The sequence below is a fragment of the Urocitellus parryii genome, chromosome 6, assembly GCF_045843805.1.
Source record: "Urocitellus parryii isolate mUroPar1 chromosome 6, mUroPar1.hap1, whole genome shotgun sequence".
NCBI lineage: Eukaryota > Metazoa > Chordata > Mammalia > Rodentia > Sciuridae > Urocitellus > Urocitellus parryii.
In genome coordinates, this window is record NC_135536.1 from 132,503,575 (window position 1) to 132,522,998 (window position 19,424).

Sequence of the window (19,424 nt, forward strand, 5' to 3'; positions counted from 1 at the left end):
GTGAATGAGGAAAAGAAGAATGTTCCTTATGTGAGACAATAAGGAAGAAAGTGGGAGCAGGGGTGCAAAAGGTGAGCAATTCATTTAAGGAAATGGTGGTTAGAATAAAATTTTTATATATGTTTTGGGTTGAATAAAGTCAGACAAAGTGTTAGAAAAGACTGTGGAATGCTTTGAATTGTAGCCTAAGATGTATTTGCTGTACTCCAGGGGAAAGAAAAGATGTTTTAGGTGGAGATAATAGTGGCATATGGGATGAGTTGAGTAGAAAGAAAACACGGATGAGGAGAATGATTAGGAGGCTGCCCTTATTGAAATATGGTTCACATATCATACATCATACAAAAGAAGCAACATTTAAAAGATGAAAGATCCACTTCAAGCTTCATAGCCTGATATTTCATAGCTTCAGTGAAAATTGTCACCTCCTTTCCCATAGGGCTCTCTAAGCCTGCTGCATTTCTGACCTTCTATTTTCTGCATAGGATTGGCAGCAGTGGCAGCAATTAATGCTGCAATCCAGAAGGGTGTTGCTGAGAAGACTGTTTTGGAACTAATGAATCCTGAAGCGCAGCTGCCCCAGGTGTATCCATTTGCTGCTGATCTTTATCAGAAGGAACTTGCTACTCTGCAGCAACAGAGTCCTGAAGTAAGTTAGTCAATCCTCTCTTGTTTGTAAGCCAAATGGGGTGGAAGTAAATTTAATATCCACATCTTAATAAGCTTAGGTAGAATGTTTTTCCAGAAACTTACTTTTCTTATAGTTTATTTAAACTTCCGTCTCTTTTGGTATTGGAGAATACCTCCACTTACTGTGTTTTCTTTCTCCCTTTCTGTGCAGCATAACCTCACCCATCCAGAGCTCTCTGTTGCTTTGGAGATGCTATCATCAGTGGCCCTAATCAACAGGGCACTGGAATCAGGAGACATTAGTACAGTGTGGAAGCAATTGAGCAGTTCAGTTACAGGCCTTACCAACATTGAGGAAGAAAACTGTCAGAGGTGGGTGCCCACAGTAAATGCATTGAGTCCATTACATTCCTGATATCCCTGCATTTCATCTATCTTCTCTTCTGTTTTCTCTGCAGGCATTATGACTATAGTGTAATCATTCTTTGTTGTTGTTGTTGTTGTTGTTCTGCTTTGATTCTTTTTATTCTGTATTAAGCTGAAGCATTTACAGTACATTACAGATACCATGATGTTCCTCTCCTAAATACATGTACTTATCTAAATTTGTTATATAGCCAAAATAACACTGTACTATCAGCAATATTAATACTTCTTTTAATATCTTCTAAATTTTAGTTTTTTGCTTTTTTTTTTTTTTCATTCTTGTTCAGTTGTTCCAAAACTGTCCTTTATAACTGGTTTATTCAAACCGGGATCTAGACCAGGACCATGTGTGGCATCTGGCTTATGTCCCTTAGGTTTCTTTTAATCTAGAATAGGTCCTCTTTTTCATGACACTGACTTGTTAATGAGATGGGGCTAGTTGTTCTATAAAATTTCTCATCTTATGTATAGTTCTAGGAGCTTTCTCATGTTGCTTATTCTTATAAATTGGAAATTGGATCTAAAGGCTTAACATGATTTAGTTCACCATTTTTGTGATGTGAATATGATATGATATCAAAAGACATGTAAGATCTGTTTTTTCTTCTATTTGAGATTCTTAGATTTTATCCTTGGGTCAGGGAGACAGTTTAAACACCATTGCATATTTTTTCCTTTAACAACAGGATATCATTTCTTTTTTTAAAAACTTTTTTTTTTTTTTGAGAGAGAGAGAGAGAGAGAGAGAGAGAGAGAGAATTTTTAATATTTATTTATTTTTAGTTTTCGGTGGACACAACATCTTTATTTGTATGTGGTGCTGAGGATCGAACCCAGGCTGCACGCTTGCCAGGCGAGCATGCTACCGCTTTAGCCACATCCCCAGCCCCAGGATATCATTTCTTTTTGAACCTTTTACAACGCTCCTTTCCCATTAACTGTTCACAGAATATTTTTTAACCCAATAGAGAATTTTTGCTTAAATCAGCACTTTAAAAGTTGCTGAATAATGATTTGTTCATCTGTCATTGCTTCTACATTTATTAGCTCATGTGTCTGGTTGAGGAGGTGCTGGGAATTTAGCTCAGGGCCTCATGTGTGCTAGGCAGATGCTCTACCATTGAGCTACACACCCAGTTTTTTTTTTTTTTTTTCGTCATTAAAGGAATTGCTTCAGTTGTTGCCCTTGATTCTATACATAACAAGCTATTGAATAAGTGACTTCCTTACATTTTCACATTTTGTTTAAGGGAACTCCTCAATCCCAAAACTTGCCTATAGATTATATATCAAACAGTTGGGGTACCCTAGAGTTCCTTTGTTCTTTGAGTACTTTGTTCCTTAGTCTTCTCATTTCTGTTATAATCCTGAAGGTCTTTTGTTCTTGATTGGGGTTGGGGGCAGGTATCTCGATGAGTTGATGAAACTGAAAGCTCAGGCACATGCAGAGAATAATGAATTCATCACATGGAATGATATCCAAGCTTGTGTGGACCATGTGAACCTGGTGGTACAAGAGGAACATGAACGTGAGTAATCATCCTGCCCCTCAAGTAATGTCACTATTTTTATTTATTTATTTATTTATTTATTTATTTTTTGTAATGTCACTATTAAAGATGATGCAATTTCCCTTTTCTCTCCCTTGGGAAATTGCATGGAAATGGAGGGAGACCCTCATTGTTATACAAAATTACATATAAGAGGTTGTGAGGGGAATGGGATAATAAACAAGGAGGGAAATGAATTACAGTAGATGGGGTAGAGAGAGAAGATGGGAGGGGAGGGGAGGGGGGATAGTAGAGGATAGGAAAGGTAGCAGAATACAACAGTTACTAATATGGCATTATGTAAAAATGTGGATGTGTAACCGATGTGATTCTGCAATCTGTATTTGGGGTAAAAATGGGAGTTCATAACCCACTTGAATCTAATGTATGAAATATGATATGTCAAGAGCTTTGTAATGTTTTGAACAACCAATAAAAAATAAATAAAAAAATAAAAATAAAGATGATGCAATTTCCACGAGCTGGTTCTAGATATCGTTGCTAAAATAACTTTTTTTTGGGGGGGGGGGTACCAGGGATTGAACTTGAACTTGGGGGCACTCAGCCACTGAGCCACATCCCCAGCCCTATTTTATATTTTATTTAGGGACAGAGTCCCACTGAGTTGCTTAGTGCCTCGCTTTTGCTGAGGCTGGCTTTGAACTTGTAATCCTCCTGCCTCAGCCTCCCAAGCTCCTGGGATAACAGGCATGTGCTCTACACCTTGTTAGAATAACTTGTGTGGGTGTGTGTGTGTGTGTGTGTGTGTGTATGTATGTATGGTGCTGGGGATTGAACCTAGGGCCTTGTGCTTGCAAGGCAAGCACTCTACCAACTGAGCCCCTAGAATAACTTTTGAGAGAAAAATATTTATAAAACTCAAAAAGCTAAGGTTGGGGAGCTGGGGTTGTGGCTCAGTGGTACAGCACTTGTCTAGCATGTACGAAGCACTGGGTTCAATTCTCAGCACCACATATAAATAAGTAAATAAAATAAAGGTCCATGAACAACTAATAAAAATATTTTTTGAAAAAAGCTAACATTGGATACTGTTTTCAAAACACTAGGCAATTGCTATAGTTAGGTATGAATCTAATAAATAAGTTTGAGGTACTGGAGATGTAGCTCCAGTGGTAGGACACTTATTTAACATGCATGGGGCTCTGAGTTCAATCCCTAGTACTGCTGCCAAAGAAACAAAACAAAACAATAAGAATAAGAAATTTGGGGCTGGGGTTGTGGCTCAGCGGTAGAGCACTCGCCTAGCACGTGCAAGGCCCTTAGAGCACTCGCCTAGCATGTGCAAGGCCCTGGGTTCGATCCTCAGCACCATATAAAAATAAATAAATAAAATAAAGGTATTGTGTCCAACCACAACTAAAAACAATAGATATTTTTTAAAAAATAAATTTTTCAGGAGGTGAATTGAATGTGATATGTTACTGTTAAATGCTGTTTTTTGGTGGGTTTTTTTTTTTTTGGTGTGTGTGTGTGTGTGTGTATATATATATACACACACACACACACACACACACACACACACACATATGTGTATATATATATGCTCAGGTGGAGGGCACTATCCTCCACAAGAATCCTCTTGCTTTACACACCTGCTCAGGTGGAGGGCACTATCCTCCACAAGAATCCTCTTGCTTTACACACCTGCCTTAAGTTCCAGGTGGGGTTCTTAGGTCACTGTGCTTGTGAACAATTGGCTATAAATTTGGGGGTTCCTTCTGTCCCCTCAGGCTCAATAGTTTGCTATTGAGAACTGGAAAAAGTGCTAGACTTATGATAATAGTTTTATTACAAAGATATAAATTAGGGCAATCAAATGAAGAGACCCATAGGGCAATATTTGGGAGGGTCTCAAATACAAGGCTCTGTGCCTTCAGTTCGTGTCTTCCTCCTGATATTGATGTATATCACCCACCTGAGAAGCTCACCAGAGCAGTTTTTATTTGGGCTTCATTATTTACACATGGTTGACTGAATTAATTGTCCATGTGATTAAACTCAGTACCCATTCTGCTTTCTCTTCCTGGCAATCAGGAGGCCAGGCTGGTATCACATGACTCTAAGCCCCAGTCTTAACAATAATGTGTTTGATCTTTCCAGCATGGCTAGTTCCCATCCTCAAATTACCTAGAGGCCACTAGCAGTTGTTGGTTAGCATAAAGGCAGCTTTGGTGTGAGGATCCACTATAAAGAACACAGATACACCTGTCACTCAGATTATTCTAAGGATTTTAGAGGCTCCCTCCCAGGAACTAGGGACAAAGACCAGCCAAATTTTGCACGTATAAGAGTCCTTATGAAAATACACAGTTACCTAAATACTTCTCATTTTAATTTCCTTTAAGAAATAACAGCTCATTCAGAGGGAAAGAGATTTGCCTTGGAATGGTGGTGGTGATGGTGGTGGTGGTAGTGGTGGTGGTGGGGGGGGGCTAGGTTTAAATCTTCCATGTGCCTCTTGTTTAATATATTATCTTAAGAGAAAAAATTCTTAAACTTTCTCTTTTCTTCTATAAAAATATTTAATTAGGGGCTGGGGTTGTGGCTCAGTGGTAGAGTGCTCACCAGCACTAAGAACCCTTAAATTCTGACTTTTTATGAGTCAGGAGTAGTTAATTACATTTTTTTAAATGCAAATATTTCACAATACTGAATTTTTAAAAAATACCTTTATTTATTTATTTATTTGTGTGTGTGTGTGTGTGTGTGTGTGTGTGTATGTGTGTGTGGCTGTGGCTGAGGATCGAACCCAGGGCCTTCATGTGCTAGGTGAGCACTCTACTGCTGAGTTACAACCCCAGCCCTATTACATATTTGAATGTACCTGAAAGCTATAAAGCCAGTTTCATCAAAATTCCCTGTCAATTTTAAGTTAGAAGAATTAAAAAAACAAAACAAAAAAAAAACTTTGGCTTTCAATAGGAATGAGTATGAGGGACTCTAGATTAAATAAGAACTAAATTATTATTTTTTTAAACATTTTCTTTTAGTTGTAGATGGACACAATACCTTTATTTTATTTATTTATATGTGGTGCTGAGGATCAAACCCAATGCCCCACGTGTGCTACGCAAGTGCTTGACCACTGAGCCACCATCCCAGCCCACACTAAATTATTTTTAAAAAGTATTTCTTACTGGTTAACAAATGGTGGTCTGATTCATGTTTACTCTGGTGGACATATGATTAGCATGTTTCAAGATTTATTTTTAGAAAGAGATCTCAGCCAAATTTGCCAAATTTTATTCTATTGTGTGTATGTGCTAATATGTAACAACAAATCCACCTTTATATACTATTATAATGCACCAATAAAAATGGGGAAAAATGGAAAATGAGTCTCACTATATTGCATATGCTGATCTTTTTTTTTTTTTTTTTTTTAAGAGAGAGTGAGAGGGACAGGGACAGAGAGAGAGAGGGAATTTTAACATTTATTCATTTTTTCTTAGTTCTCGGCAGACACAACATCTTTGTTGTTGGTATGTGGTGCTGCTGAGGATCGAACCCGGGCCGCACGCATGCTAGGCAAGCGCGCTACCGCTTGAGCCACATCCACAGCCCCCATATGCTGATCTTGAGCTTGTGGATTCAAGAGGTCCTTCCCCCTCAGACACCTGAGTAACGGCTACTACAAGTGTTCACCACCATGCTTGGATAGGATTGATTTGTTTATACATTTTGTAATTTTAAAAAATAACCTTTTTCTTTGTATATCTAGGGATTTTGGCCATTGGTTTAATTAATGAAGCCCTGGATGAAGGTGATGCCCAAAAAACTCTGCAGACCCTGCAAATTCCTGCAGCTAAACTTGAAGGAGTTCTTGCAGAAGTAGCCCAGCATTACCAAGATACACTGATTAGAGCAAAGAGAGAAAAGGCCCAGGTGAGCAGTGTTGGATTTATTCTTTTTGTTTAGAGCAATTCATCCTTTGTAAAGATGGGATGTCTCCTTGATGTATTTATTGACAATTTTCTGGTCCCCCATAGATTAAGAGCACTGGAGAGAATGAACTATGAGAATTAGAGACTCCACTTTCCTGAAGTTCATGCTATTTTACATATTTGGGGTTTTGTTTTTGTTGTTAGTTGTAGACATTTCTCTTAGGGTAAATTCTTTATTGAAATATAAGATCCAGAAAAATGTACAAACTATATAAGTATTCAAGTTACATAAATTTTTAAAACTTAACATGCCTGTGTAACTGGTATACAGAGTATAGGAAGCATTACCAGCACCCCTCAAATCTCCTTCATGTCCTCTGATGCCCTGTCCATTCTGCCATTTGGTGGTAACCACTATCCTGATTTTTAACACCATAGCTCTTTTTTGCCCATTTTTAAACTATATTTAAATTGAAACATACACTATGTATTCTTTTGGTATTAAGCTTCTGTTGCCCAACATGTTAGTGATGTTCATCTGTGTGGTCACATGTAATAATAGTTTATTCATTCTCATTGTTTTGTACTATCCTATTGTACAATGATGTATTCTATTATTGGTGAAATTTTGTTTTGGTTTTTTTTCCCCCGTTACTGGGGATTGAACCTATGGATGCTCTACCACTGAGCATTTTATTTATTTATTTTATGATTTTATTTTTTGATACTAGAAATGGAACCCAGGGGTGCTTTACCATTGACTGCATCCTTAATCCCTTTTATTTTGAAACAGAGTCTTGCTGAATTGTCCAGGCTGGCTTTGAACTTGTGATCCTCCTCTGCCTCAGCCTTCTGAATTGCTGGGATTACAGGCATGTGTGAACATGCCTGACACTTTTTTTAGACAGGGTGTCCCTAAGTTGTGGAGGCTGGCCTCAAACTTTCATCATCCTAAAAAGGAACCAAATCATGCTATATATGTTCTTTTGTGACTGGCTGCTCTCCCCCGCCACCTGTAATGGGAATTGAACTCAGGGCTATTTTCAATCAGGCCCTTTTTTCAATTATGAAACAGGGTCTTACTAAGTTGCCCAGGCTGGCCTTGAACTTGCCATCCTCTTTCCTCAATCTCCCAAAAAGCTAGGTTTACAGGCATGCACCACTGTGTCTTGTGTGACTAGCTTCTTAGATGTAGCTTGATTTATTCAACTGTAATATGTATCAGTACTTCATTTTTTTTTTATTACTGAATAATATTCTGTTGCAGACATTTTATTTTTTTTCATTGATAAATCAATGGCTGTATAGGTTATTTCTACTTTATTTCTATTAGGAATAATGCTGCTATAAAAGTGCTTTTAAAATTAATTGTACAAACCCATCTTTTAAAAAGTTTATTGGTTGTGGTTCCTAGCTACTTTGTTGGGGAAACTGAAAATAATTTATACTTCTTTTTATGCTGTTGTTGTCTAGGAAGTTGCCTTGTATGTAGTAGGCCTCATGTATTAGTTGCATGATTAAAACATAATTACATCTACTGTGATCTTTTACATTCTTTCTAAGTAATAACAGCTAAATAGGAAGAACCATGGCTTCCTTTTCTGACTTAGAAAATCCCTCAAGTGATATTCTTAGAGGGACTTGAAAAGCTAAAAGGAAATTTTAATTCAAGGAGTCGGATTCTTTCTGGGAAGTCAGAGATTAAAAAAAAAAAATAGCTGAAGGCTCTAGTGTATGGGAGGAGTTGCTTATACACTGACACCATGCAGGCACTATAAATTTGGATTGGAGTGAAGGAGTTGTGGATAATATTATAGTGTTAACTGATCTCCTTTGATTCCCTTGCCATGAGAGTAGTTGACAATTTACATGTCCTAATCACGTGAGTGTAGTGGTTGTAGGTTTTCTTTAAGAGGCACATTATTATGCAGAATGTCACCTGATCCCATGCAGAGGATTGAATCAACTCCTATTTCACAGGCAAGAAATGGAGACTAAGGGATCATCTGATTTCATGTATTTGAGTAAGAAGGAGTTGGCTTTGGAGAAGCTAGAATCTGAGGTCTCAATCTTTCATTTATTTGTTGAACTTGGCTAATCATCAGAAAAGTAATTTAAAAATACATATTTCTAAATTTTAATTCTACTGATTTAGAATATCAGCTGTGGGGCCTGGCTGCAATGATTCTGTATAGTTTGGAGGTAATAGTGTTTGCTTTCAGGAATGTCCAAAGGAGCCTTATATCGATCGGACTGTCAGAAGAGTGGAATTTGGGAGAATATACTAGGTTGAGCTCCATATCTAAAGAGGAAAGTAGATAGTACAGAATGTGCATAGTCCTCACTCATGTTATGTTGTAAGGCTGTTTGCTCTTTTTTTAATGGTATTGAGGGTTGAACCCAGGGATTCTCTACCACCAAACTATGTCCTCAGCCCTTTTTATTTTTTATTTTTGGGTTTCCTTAAGTTGCCAAGACTGGCTTCAAACTTAACAATCTTCTTGCCTCAGCCCCTCAAAGTAGCCTGGGATTACAGGTCTGCTTCACTTTGCCTGGCTCTGTCTACTCCTTTTGTTTGCATCATGGGAGTTAAACTTTAAGAGGATGTGAGTGGAGTTTGAAGCATTTCCTTTTGCTGTGGAATAACTTTTCAGAGTTCATCAAAGTGGAGGAAGGGTAGAGTTGAAGAAAAATTTGCTTAACTTTGTCAGGTCCCAGCTTCATCAACTACACTATAGGTGGAATTGTCTTTTTGAAGCTTCAGAATTTTTTTAATATTTATTTTTTAGTTATAGGTGGACACAATATCTTTATTTTATTATTATTATTATTATTATTATTATTATTATGTGGTGCTGAGGATTGAACCCAGGGCCTCATGCATGCTAGGCGAGCACTCTACCTCTAAGCCACAACTCCAGCCCTGAAGCTTCAGTTTTTCTTCCAAGTTTCTATGAGTCATTTTGGGAATGGTTTTAAAAATAAATATCACTGCATTCCAAATTTTGTAAGCAAAATACCTTCATTTGTTTTCTTGTAGTATCTTTGTGTATACTCTTGGTACGGAGTAATACTGGTCTTATAGAGTGATTTGGAAATCATCCTATAAGGAATTATTTCCTTATAGAAAGAGTTTGGAAGTATTTCTAAAGGTTTGGTTAATTGTTCTTTAAACATTTGATAGAATTCACCAGGAAAGCCATATGACCCTGGGGTTGTAAGGGTTTTTTTTGGTGGTGATGGTGGGGTTTGATTATGAATTCTGCTTCTATGCTTGACATCAGTCAATTTACATTATCTGGAAGTATTCTTTCTGCCCCTTTTTCTTCTTGTCTTCAGGGAATCTCATCGTTCGCATCTCAGCATAATGGTGGCCAGATCTCAGGCTTTGTCCATTTTTCTTTATTATTTTTTTTGCTGATTCTCAGATCATCTCGATTGACCTATTTCAAGTTTTCTTCTTCCTCCTCCTCCTCTTCCTCCTCCTCCTCCTCTTCTTCTTCTTCCTCTTCTTCCTCTTCTTCCTCCTCCTCCTCCTCCTCCTCTTCCTCCTCTTCTTCTCCTCCTCCTCCTCCTCCTTCTTCTTCTTCGTTGTATATGAACACAATACCTTTGTTTTATTTGTTTATTTTTTTTAATGTGGTGTGAGGATTGAATCCAGTGTCTCACACATGCCAGGCAAGCGTCTACCACTGAGCTACAACCCCAGTCCAAGTTTGCTAATTTTTTTCTTTCACTTGTTCAAATCTATTTTGACCCTCTCTAGTGAATTTTTCTTTCAGCTATTGTACTTTTCAATTCCAGAATTTCAGTTTTAGTGTAGTTTGATTTCTCTTGGTGAGACATACTTTTCTTTAATTCTCTAGACATGATTTCCTTTAGTTCTCTAACATACTTAAAATAGCTGAATTAAGCCTTTGTAAGTCTAATTTTGGGCTTCCTTAAGGATGCTTTCCCTTTGTTTATGTTTTTGGAAACTAGACAATTTGTTAATCAAATGTGGCAACCCTGGAAATCAAATTTCACTCCTTCTTGAGGGTTTGTTCAGTGACTTTTCTGACTTTTCTGAATTCTGTAAGGCATATTCTTATCATGGGTCCCCTGATGTCAGCTGGGTTAGCTAGTGGTGAACTAATGTTAAATCATTTCCTTCGATCCCAAAGCCAATAAGGCTTCCAGCTGTTGCAGAGGGGCACTATGCACATGTTGGAGCACAACTTCAACACTTAAACCAGTTTGTAATTCGGTCTTAACCTTCACTTCATATTGCCCAGATGCTCAAGTTCAGCCCAAGGTGAGACTTGTAGCTTTATCATATCTTCTCTGAGTATGTACAAATCCCACAAATTCACTGTGACCTTCTAAATTCCCATCCCAGGAATATGTCACATTTTTAAAGTTCTCCCTGGATATCTTATTCTCAAGCTTTTCCTTCTAAGCTTTTTGGTTAGTCTATGTTTGCCCAAACTCTTATCCATTGCTGCAGGTCTCCATGATGTTGAATTTACCTCTTACTGCCCCAGGAGGAAAGTCTGTCTGCACAGTTAGTTAGGTCAAATAAGGACAGACAGGCAAGTGTGATCCTCCAGGGAACCATCAAACAGGCCAATTAATGACAGTTCTCTGGGGGAGCTTTGAAGTCAGGGTGGGGACAGGTGGGAATATGACAGTTAAAAGCTCGCCACTAAAAGCTGAATATTCTTACCAAGATTTACTATTTTGAGTTAGCCCTCCCAAAGCTGCAAGCCTTTGATTAATCACCGCCGTTTTTTAAAAAATTTGATTCTATTTTCCTGTCCTTGTATTTGTTCCTTTTATACCTCTTTCTCTAAACTTCCACTATGCAGCAACTAACGGATTAATATCTAACCAGCAGGAACCAAAAAGGCTATGCTCTATTCTGATTGTTTATGTTGTGTAGTTGATAAATGTTAAGTAGAGTCACATGTGTTAATGTGTGTGTGTTATGTCCAGGTCTGTGGCTATGTACATGTGTATATGTAATATTTTGACTATCACACACATAAACCATGTCACATAATAAAAGAAAGGGTTTAAAGAAAGTTTTAAGGGGTAAGAAGTACCCCATAGGGTTGTGTTTTTGTGCTTTCCATATATATATATATATATATATATATATATATATATATATATATATATATATATATGTATGTGTATATATATATATACATATATTGTGTATATATATATATATATATATATACATATATATACATAAAATAGCCATTCTTTTACCCTTCTCTTTTCCTTTCCCCATGTTTTCTGGCTCTCTTACCACTTTTTCTTCCTGATAGTACTGGGGATCGAACCCAGGGGCACTCTACCACCGAACTATGTGTCAAACCTCGCCTTTAAAAAAAAAAATTGACATAGGATTTTGCTAAGTTGTTCAGGTTGGCCTTGAACTTAACCATCCTCCTGCCGCAGCCTCTCAAATAGCTTGAGATTACAGGTGTGTGCCACCATGCTTGGCTCCTTTACCTCTTTCACCTCCAGTTATTGCTCACTCCTTTTTAAAAATTCTTATTTCTGGTCCTTATCCATCCATCCACCCCCACCCTCAAAGGTACAGACTTTTTTTTTTTTTAAATGCCTTATTTATTTACTTTTATGTGGTGCTGAGGATCGAACCCAGTGCCTCATAAGTGCTAGGCACTTGCTCTAACATTGAGTCACAACCCCACCCCCTGGTCCTTATCTCTTTACCTCTTTTGAAATGTAATCATGTTCCTAAGTGCCTATCAGAGTTGTTAGGGGGCTGTACTTTATTTTGAATAGCATTTTCACATTAAATCTTTTTTGTCTCAGTATTCTCTGTGATACCTAGCTCAGGGTTTTAATGCCATCCTCAGTGATTTGAGTTAATCTTGGATTATCTCTTTAGAACAAACCTCACTGATAGTGAATTTTATGATCTTATTTGATCTTATTCAATGTACTTGGAGCAATAAGAACCTGCTCTTCCTTTACACTGGGATGAGGTGAAATATGCTGTCTTTCTTCTCTTCAGTCTGCTGAAAGGTATTTCTCTAACATGTTTCCTGAACATACTTGAGATACTAATCCATTCTCTTTTTCTTGCTTTTGATAGTGTCACTCCATTGCTTCTTTCTTAGAGGAATATGTATGGAAGATTTACCTTAATCACTTTAGTTTGCATGGGGCAGGGAAGACAGAATTCCAAATGGCTAGAATTCTTCCAAAGCTCTGCCTTCCTCTCCCTGCAAGGGAGGGAAAGAGTTTTGCTTATAGCACATTCTATTCAAGGATAATCACTATGGGATCAGGCAAAAAGTGAACCAAAAGTGTCTTGATTCTGTGGAAATGCCTCTGTGTGTGTGTGTGTGTGTGTGTGTGTGTGTGTGTTTAATGCAAGTGTTTTTAGGCTGCTTCCCTTGGAGACTGGACGTTTAGCCTGTTGCTTATGACTTCTCAATTTGCAGTTTCACAAGCCTGTTCCTGACTCATCGTAGTTTCACATTGGATCTATTGTTTCACATTTCCAGCACTTACTTTTAAGACTCTAGGGGATTGTGTGTGGTCATTTTCTATTTTCAGTAACAGAAGGTGGCTAGTGGGTAGGAGAGTCTAGTAGCTATTTGGTGATTTTTTTTCTTTCTCTTTATCAGTTTACTCTTTTTCCTTTCTCAAGACTATGAACTTTTTAAAATTGGGACTGGGCTGCCACCCACATAATTTGGTTAAATGATCTTCTCTGTAACTTTGGGATTTTTGTTTGTTTTTGTTTTTTGTGGTGCTCAAACCTAGGGCTTTGTGCATACTAAACAAGTGTCTACCACTGAGCCACATTTCTAGCCCCATGATCTTTCTTTCTAAAACTCCATATTTGAGAAATAACAATGCTCTCAATTTCACATTTGGTGGGGTGTGAGTTACCCTTTCAGCAACAGTCTTTATAGATTTCAGGAATATGGCTGCTCTGCTCTGCTGAGTGAAATGTTGTGTTACTTTCTACAATAAGACAGGAAGAAAGCCAGTCTCCCCTAACATTTTGTGGCTTTAGCTTTTGGGTAGTGCAGTTTTCCACTTTGCCCCAAAGCCCAGACACTGCCTCATCTAGCCACACAGTCAAGATTATTGACTAAGTTCTTTATTCTGCCTCACTGGTGCCTTGGCAATCTATATTCACATCAAGTAATTTCACTGGTTGTTTGAACTACTGTTTATCCCAATTGCTATTAGCACAATCCTCAGGAGCATGATAATTTTGTTAGGTCTGCCAAGATCACCATAAATGTGCGTCTCACAACCTGGCCATTTAAAAACCTGAGGTGTCTTGCCCATTCTGATGAAGGCTGCCACATTCATCTGATGAATTGATGCTCTGTATAAAGATTTTAGAGACATCTTATAAAACAAAGGACTCTCACTCTTTTGGAACAGGTAGCTTATATAAGTATAAGTCCAACCATTGAAATCTAAGTAGGTGTCAGAGGTGGTTTCCAATTCTGACTCTCACACTGAGAATAGGTAGACAATAGAATATCTATTGTGCTAACTAATAGTAACAGGAGTACTATCTACTACTTTACTATCTGCTACTTTACTAAATCGTACTTTGTTAGCCAGATTTGTGAAAATTGGCAGGTATTAGAGCAAGATATTTCTGGTAATCCAGTGCCTTTCATGATCACCAGTAGCCTATTTAAAAAAATATACCCATAACACATTGTCTGTGAGCTGAGGACTAGGCATAGCACTTGCCTAGCATGCACAAAGCCTTGGGTTTGATACACAGCACCATATACATACGAAAAAAGAAAGAAAGGTCTAAAGCTATATTTAGAAAGACGGAAGTAAGTCATTTTATGACATCACCTCTGTTCCCAGTAGTCAACTCAAACTACATTGTGGGGTAATGAGCTTTTGTTGAGCATATTAAGGAAACTAATCATCATTTATTGGTGTGTTTCTCTGAAAATGTGTTTTTAATTTCCCAAGAACTAATTTAACATGAAAATGTTAGAATATAATCTGGTGATAAGTTTAGATTGCCTGTAGTAATTCATTTCTTTAAATGTGGTAATTAAAAAAGTTCTGTTTAAATTAAGACTTGACAGGCATTGGTAATCACAGAGAATATTAACTTCCTCTGAATATTTTAAACAAAGGAGTCTTTTAAAGAAAGTACTACATATTCATATACTTGCTTTGGTCTTTGTCAAAGTCCCTGGGTCCCTTCCTAGTTTCTCTGCTCATTTTGCACCTTCTAGCTGCTCTTGACTTCTTCAACCACGTGAGTTCCTTATTTATTTATTTGTAGTTTTAGATGGACAGCATGTTATTTTTTTATTTTTATGTGGTGCTAAGGATGGAACCCAGTGCCTCTCAAGTGCTTTGCCACTGAGCTTCAGCCCCGTGCATTTTTGTTTGTCCTCCATTACATCGGAGCCATTGCCCCTTCAAACCTTTATCAGTTTTTTTTTTTTTTTAATATTTATTTTTTAGTTCTCGGTGGACACAACATCTTTGTTGGTATGTGGTGCTGGGGATCGAACCCGGGCCGCACGCATGCCAGGCTAGCGCGCTACTGCTTGAGCCACATCCCCAGCCCCCCTTTATCAGTTTTTTAATGCCTGTCTTCTTCCATCTGACTCATATATTTGGAACTTCTTCCTCCATATCTAATTGAGTCTCAGAAGCCCCCCTCATCACTTGTACATTGGTTTCATGATTCTCGTTTTGCTTTTAATGATATGTAGGAAACCCAGGATGAGTCAGCTGTGTTATGGTTGGATGAAATTCAAGGTGGAATTTGGCAGTCCAACAAAGACACCCAAGAAGCACAGAAGTGTATGTATCAGCTATTTTATTTCTGTTTTTTGTGGAGGGTATGGGTGGTGAGGTATTCCATATCTCCATGTTCAGCTTGACCAAGATAGATATGGGGGCAGTAGTTGGCCAGTAGGTATTATTAGGTGAACTAGTGTTTGAACTCAAACAGTTTCAGGTTATTAACAGTTCTTTTCTGGGATAGTTGCCTTAGGAATCTTTGCCATTAATGAGGCAGTAGAAAGTGGTGATGTTGGCAAAACACTGAGTGCCCTTCGTTCCCCTGATGTTGGCTTGTATGGAGTCATCCCTGAGTGTGGTGAAACTTACCAGAGTGACCTTGCCGAAGTCAAGAAGAAAAAACTGTCAGCAGGTACGTTATGGAAAAATGCATATGTGCCTAAAGCTAAGAACTTCAGTATGTGAGGAGACGGATATAGAAGAAGGGAACAATCTTATGGAAAGATGTTTTAATGTAGAAGTACAGTGTTTAGGCTTATTTTATTATGTATTTGTTTATTTTTGCAGCAGTGTGGATTGAACCCAGTGAGCTACATCTCCACCCCTTTATATTTACTTTGAGATAGGATCTCGCTAAGTTGCCCAGGCTAGCCTTGAACTTGAAATTCTCCTGCCTTAGTCTCCTGAGTCACTGGGATAACAGGTGTGCATCACTACACCTGATTAGTCTTACTTTAGAGCAAATATTATCCCAATTTTTGAAAATACTCTTTCTTTTCCTTGCAAATTAGCTGTTAGCTATTTTTATGAGAATGTGGAAAGGATTTTTGACCATTTATCTATTATAGGATTTCAATACCTCTGGTTATCTTTAACTTATAGGCAGTTAAAAATAGTGTATCTGAAAACAAAAATAAGACAATTTTATGGCCCTTTGTTTCTTAACTGGATATGTTGAATGGTTGCAAAATTTTTTTGTACTGCAGATTGAACCCAGGACTGCTTTACCACAGAGCTGCAACCCCAGCCATTTTATTTTTTAATTTTGAGACAGAGTCTTGCTAAGTTGCTGAGGCTGGCCTTGAACTTTTGATCCTCCTGCCTCGGGCTTTCAAGTTGTTGGGATTATAGCATGTGCTACCACACTTGGCATTTGCAAATCTTTTATCAGAACAGTTTTCCAGCACACAGGCCTTAGACATAGACATTGGAAAGGACAGCCAATCATGGTTAGTTTCATAATTTGACTTCATAGGTATTTTCTTTTTACAATACAGATCTGAATAAACTAAATTAGATATTATATAACCATTATTTAATGTAGTCTTAGAATGAACCTTTACTTGCAAAGATCCAAGAAGCTAGTTTTGGGAATGGTTTTCATTCAGACTGTTAAAACCTGACTAGAATAACCCTATAGTATTAGACATATAAATGTGGTGTGTGTGTGTGTGTGTGTAGCTATGGATTTCTTTTATCTTTCCTTTATTATTATTATTATTTTTTTATATTTATTATTTAGTTATCGGCGGGTACAGCATCTTTGTTTGTATGTGGTGCAGAGGATCGAACCAGGGCCGCATGCATGCCAGGCGAGCGCGCTACCGCTTGAGCCACATCCCCAGCCCTATTATTATTTTTTTAGAATTTTTAGTTGTAGATGGACACAATACTTTGTTAATTAATTATTTTTTAATGTGGTGCTTCTGATCGAACCCAGTGCCTCATTCGTGCTATGCAAGCTCTGTATTACTGAGCCACAACCCCACTCCTTATCTTTCCTTTATTTTCTGCCAGGAGATAATAATAGCAAGTGGGTGAAGCATTGGGTGAAAGGCGGATATTATTATTACCACAATCTGGAGACCCGGGAAGGAGGATGGGATGAACCCTCAGACTTTGTGCAAAATTCTGTGCAGCTTTCTCGGGAAGAGATCCAGGTAAGTCACATTTCTTCATTTGAGAAGGGTCTGAGAGAAAGTGTTTAGAACTAATATTAGTTAAGGGGAGGAGGACATGTGGTCAGAAGTCTTAGACTAAATTTCAGCTATATAATGTTTTGGAGTAATTTTTATATATATATACCTTTATTTTTATATTTATTTATTTATTTATATTTTTGTATGTGGTGCTGAGGATCAAACCCATTGGCTCACACATGCTAGGCAAGCACTCTACCACTGAGCTACACAACCTTAAGCCCAGAGTAATGTTTTTTTAGTGGCTTGGGGGACGACTAAAGGTAAAATATCTGAATAGTAGAATTTAGTGAGATAAATTGTGTGCTTATTAAAGGAAATTTGATTGATCCAGAGATTATCTGCCTTTCATTTGTTCACAGTATTGTGAAAACAGCTGACACAGAACTGAGTCCAACAGTGTAAGGCAGGGAAAAGTAGGGGCTCTAATAATACAGTGATGGAACTGTTAAGGAAAAGTTAATTCTGTGCTGTAAAAAGATATTATAGGCAATATTTTAGCAGGTCAGAAAAAGAGGAAAGGCCCTTTTGGGCAGAAAAGACATGTGGGGAAAGGCACTGAGAAAGAACATAGACTATTTAAGGATTAACGCATTAGTGTTGTTGACTGGCATACTGATGGTACTGCATTAAAGGAGGCAGAGGGGTACAGTCTAATGGGCACTATGCTGAGAAATCTAGGCTCCATCTTCTACCAGAGTAGTGTGTAACCCTTGCTGGGTCATGTGCCTTTGAGAATCTTACCTCCAGAGAAACACGCCTGTCTAGTGTTTTGCAGGTATGTCAGGACCTAAGAATTTAAAGATGGGGTGATATTACCTGGCTTTATGAACATGACCTTAGCGCTCCGACTATCAAGTTAGCAGTCCAGACAGAATGTAAGAAGGGGAAGAAAAGCTAGAGGGCATACTGCCAGTTCCCTGTCTTCAGGAGCTTTCCCAAAGGTCTCACCTAACCATGCCTACTCAAAGCAGGGGTGGTTTAAATGCTCATGGTGTTGCGGGGGTGTGGGGGATGCTAGAGGGGGGAAGACTCTAACACCACAGAAAAGGAAGAATGTGGGTATTAAATGGGTAACCAGAAGCTCTTCCTCCCCATTCTCACTGCTGCTGCCCTCATTAAGCCCAGGTCCTCTCACTTCCATTATGACGGCAGCTTTCTGATTCTCTCACTTTCTTAAAGTTTCTCCTCACTCCATTCTGTCAGCTTTTCTTTAATAGTATTATTTTTCTGAAAATAAATCCGATCGTTAATTTCTTTGCTTCAAGGTTTTCTGGTTCTCCAGTTCCTACAGCAACAGTCCAAAACCTCTAGATTGCTTTTTAAGATCATTTGCAGTCTGTGTAGGAATGCCACACTTTGGCATCCTGGGGGCCACCTGTGCACAGTACACAGCCCTGTAGTGGTACCAATCACTATATTCCTGTCAATAGTGACTCCTTCTCAGCTAGTATAGTGGAGATAGTTGGGTGGATAAAAGATAACTTGTAAAAGAAGACCAAACTGGCCCTGAAAATACACACCTGAGGTTTATTTCTGTTGCTCAGATGAAACTAATAGAGATTTAGGAAGCAGTGAGGGTTAAATTTGTGCTTTGAATGAAACTTTGGTAAAATTAGTGTCCATTCTCAATTTTGGATATCTTTGAATGTGAACCACTGTTTTTTCAGAGTTCCATCTCTGGGGTGACTGCTGCGTATAACCGAGAACAGCTTTGGTTGGCCAATGAAGGCTTGATCACCAAGCTGCAAGCTTGCTGCCGTGGCTACTTAGTTCGACAGGAATTCCGGTCCAGAATGAATTTCCTGAAGAAACAAATTCCTGCCATCACCTGCATTCAGGTATTTCAGAGTGTATTATACACACAGCAAGAAGGCTTCTAGATCAGGGGCAATAAACTGTCAGCTCCTAAAATCAAAGGTGTGAGTGTGTTTCTTAACTTCTGACCTTTTTTTCTCCTCTTAACAAATACCTTTTCTTTGCTACCATTGTAATCAGTGTGCTTAATGTTTAACGTGTGCTTAGTGTTTAATGATGGTACAGTGGCAGTTCTTGGGCAGCCTCTTCTTCTCTCTAACACTATGCCTTTGTGTAAAATTTGAATCTTGAGAGAAAATGAAAAAACTGGTTTTGATTCAATAACATGGTAGCACATTGTC

At 38.1% G+C, this 19,424-nt stretch overlaps 1 protein-coding gene across 2 annotated transcripts in view; it reads left to right on the plus strand.

Annotated features, from left to right (window-relative positions):
* The window catches only part of Iqgap1 (IQ motif containing GTPase activating protein 1), a 106,320-nt gene that overhangs the window by 58,546 nt on the left and 28,350 nt on the right, over positions 1-19,424 (plus strand). For both annotated transcript variants that reach the window (XM_026388240.2, XM_026388241.2), the window contains exons 12-19: positions 486-649; positions 842-1,002; positions 2,461-2,585; positions 6,349-6,512; positions 15,256-15,346; positions 15,531-15,698; positions 17,084-17,226; positions 18,936-19,106. In XM_026388240.2, the coding sequence (XP_026244025.1) occupies positions 486-649; positions 842-1,002; positions 2,461-2,585; positions 6,349-6,512; positions 15,256-15,346; positions 15,531-15,698; positions 17,084-17,226; positions 18,936-19,106 (1,187 nt within the window). The remainder of the gene's footprint in view (positions 1-485; positions 650-841; positions 1,003-2,460; positions 2,586-6,348; positions 6,513-15,255; positions 15,347-15,530; positions 15,699-17,083; positions 17,227-18,935; positions 19,107-19,424) is intronic.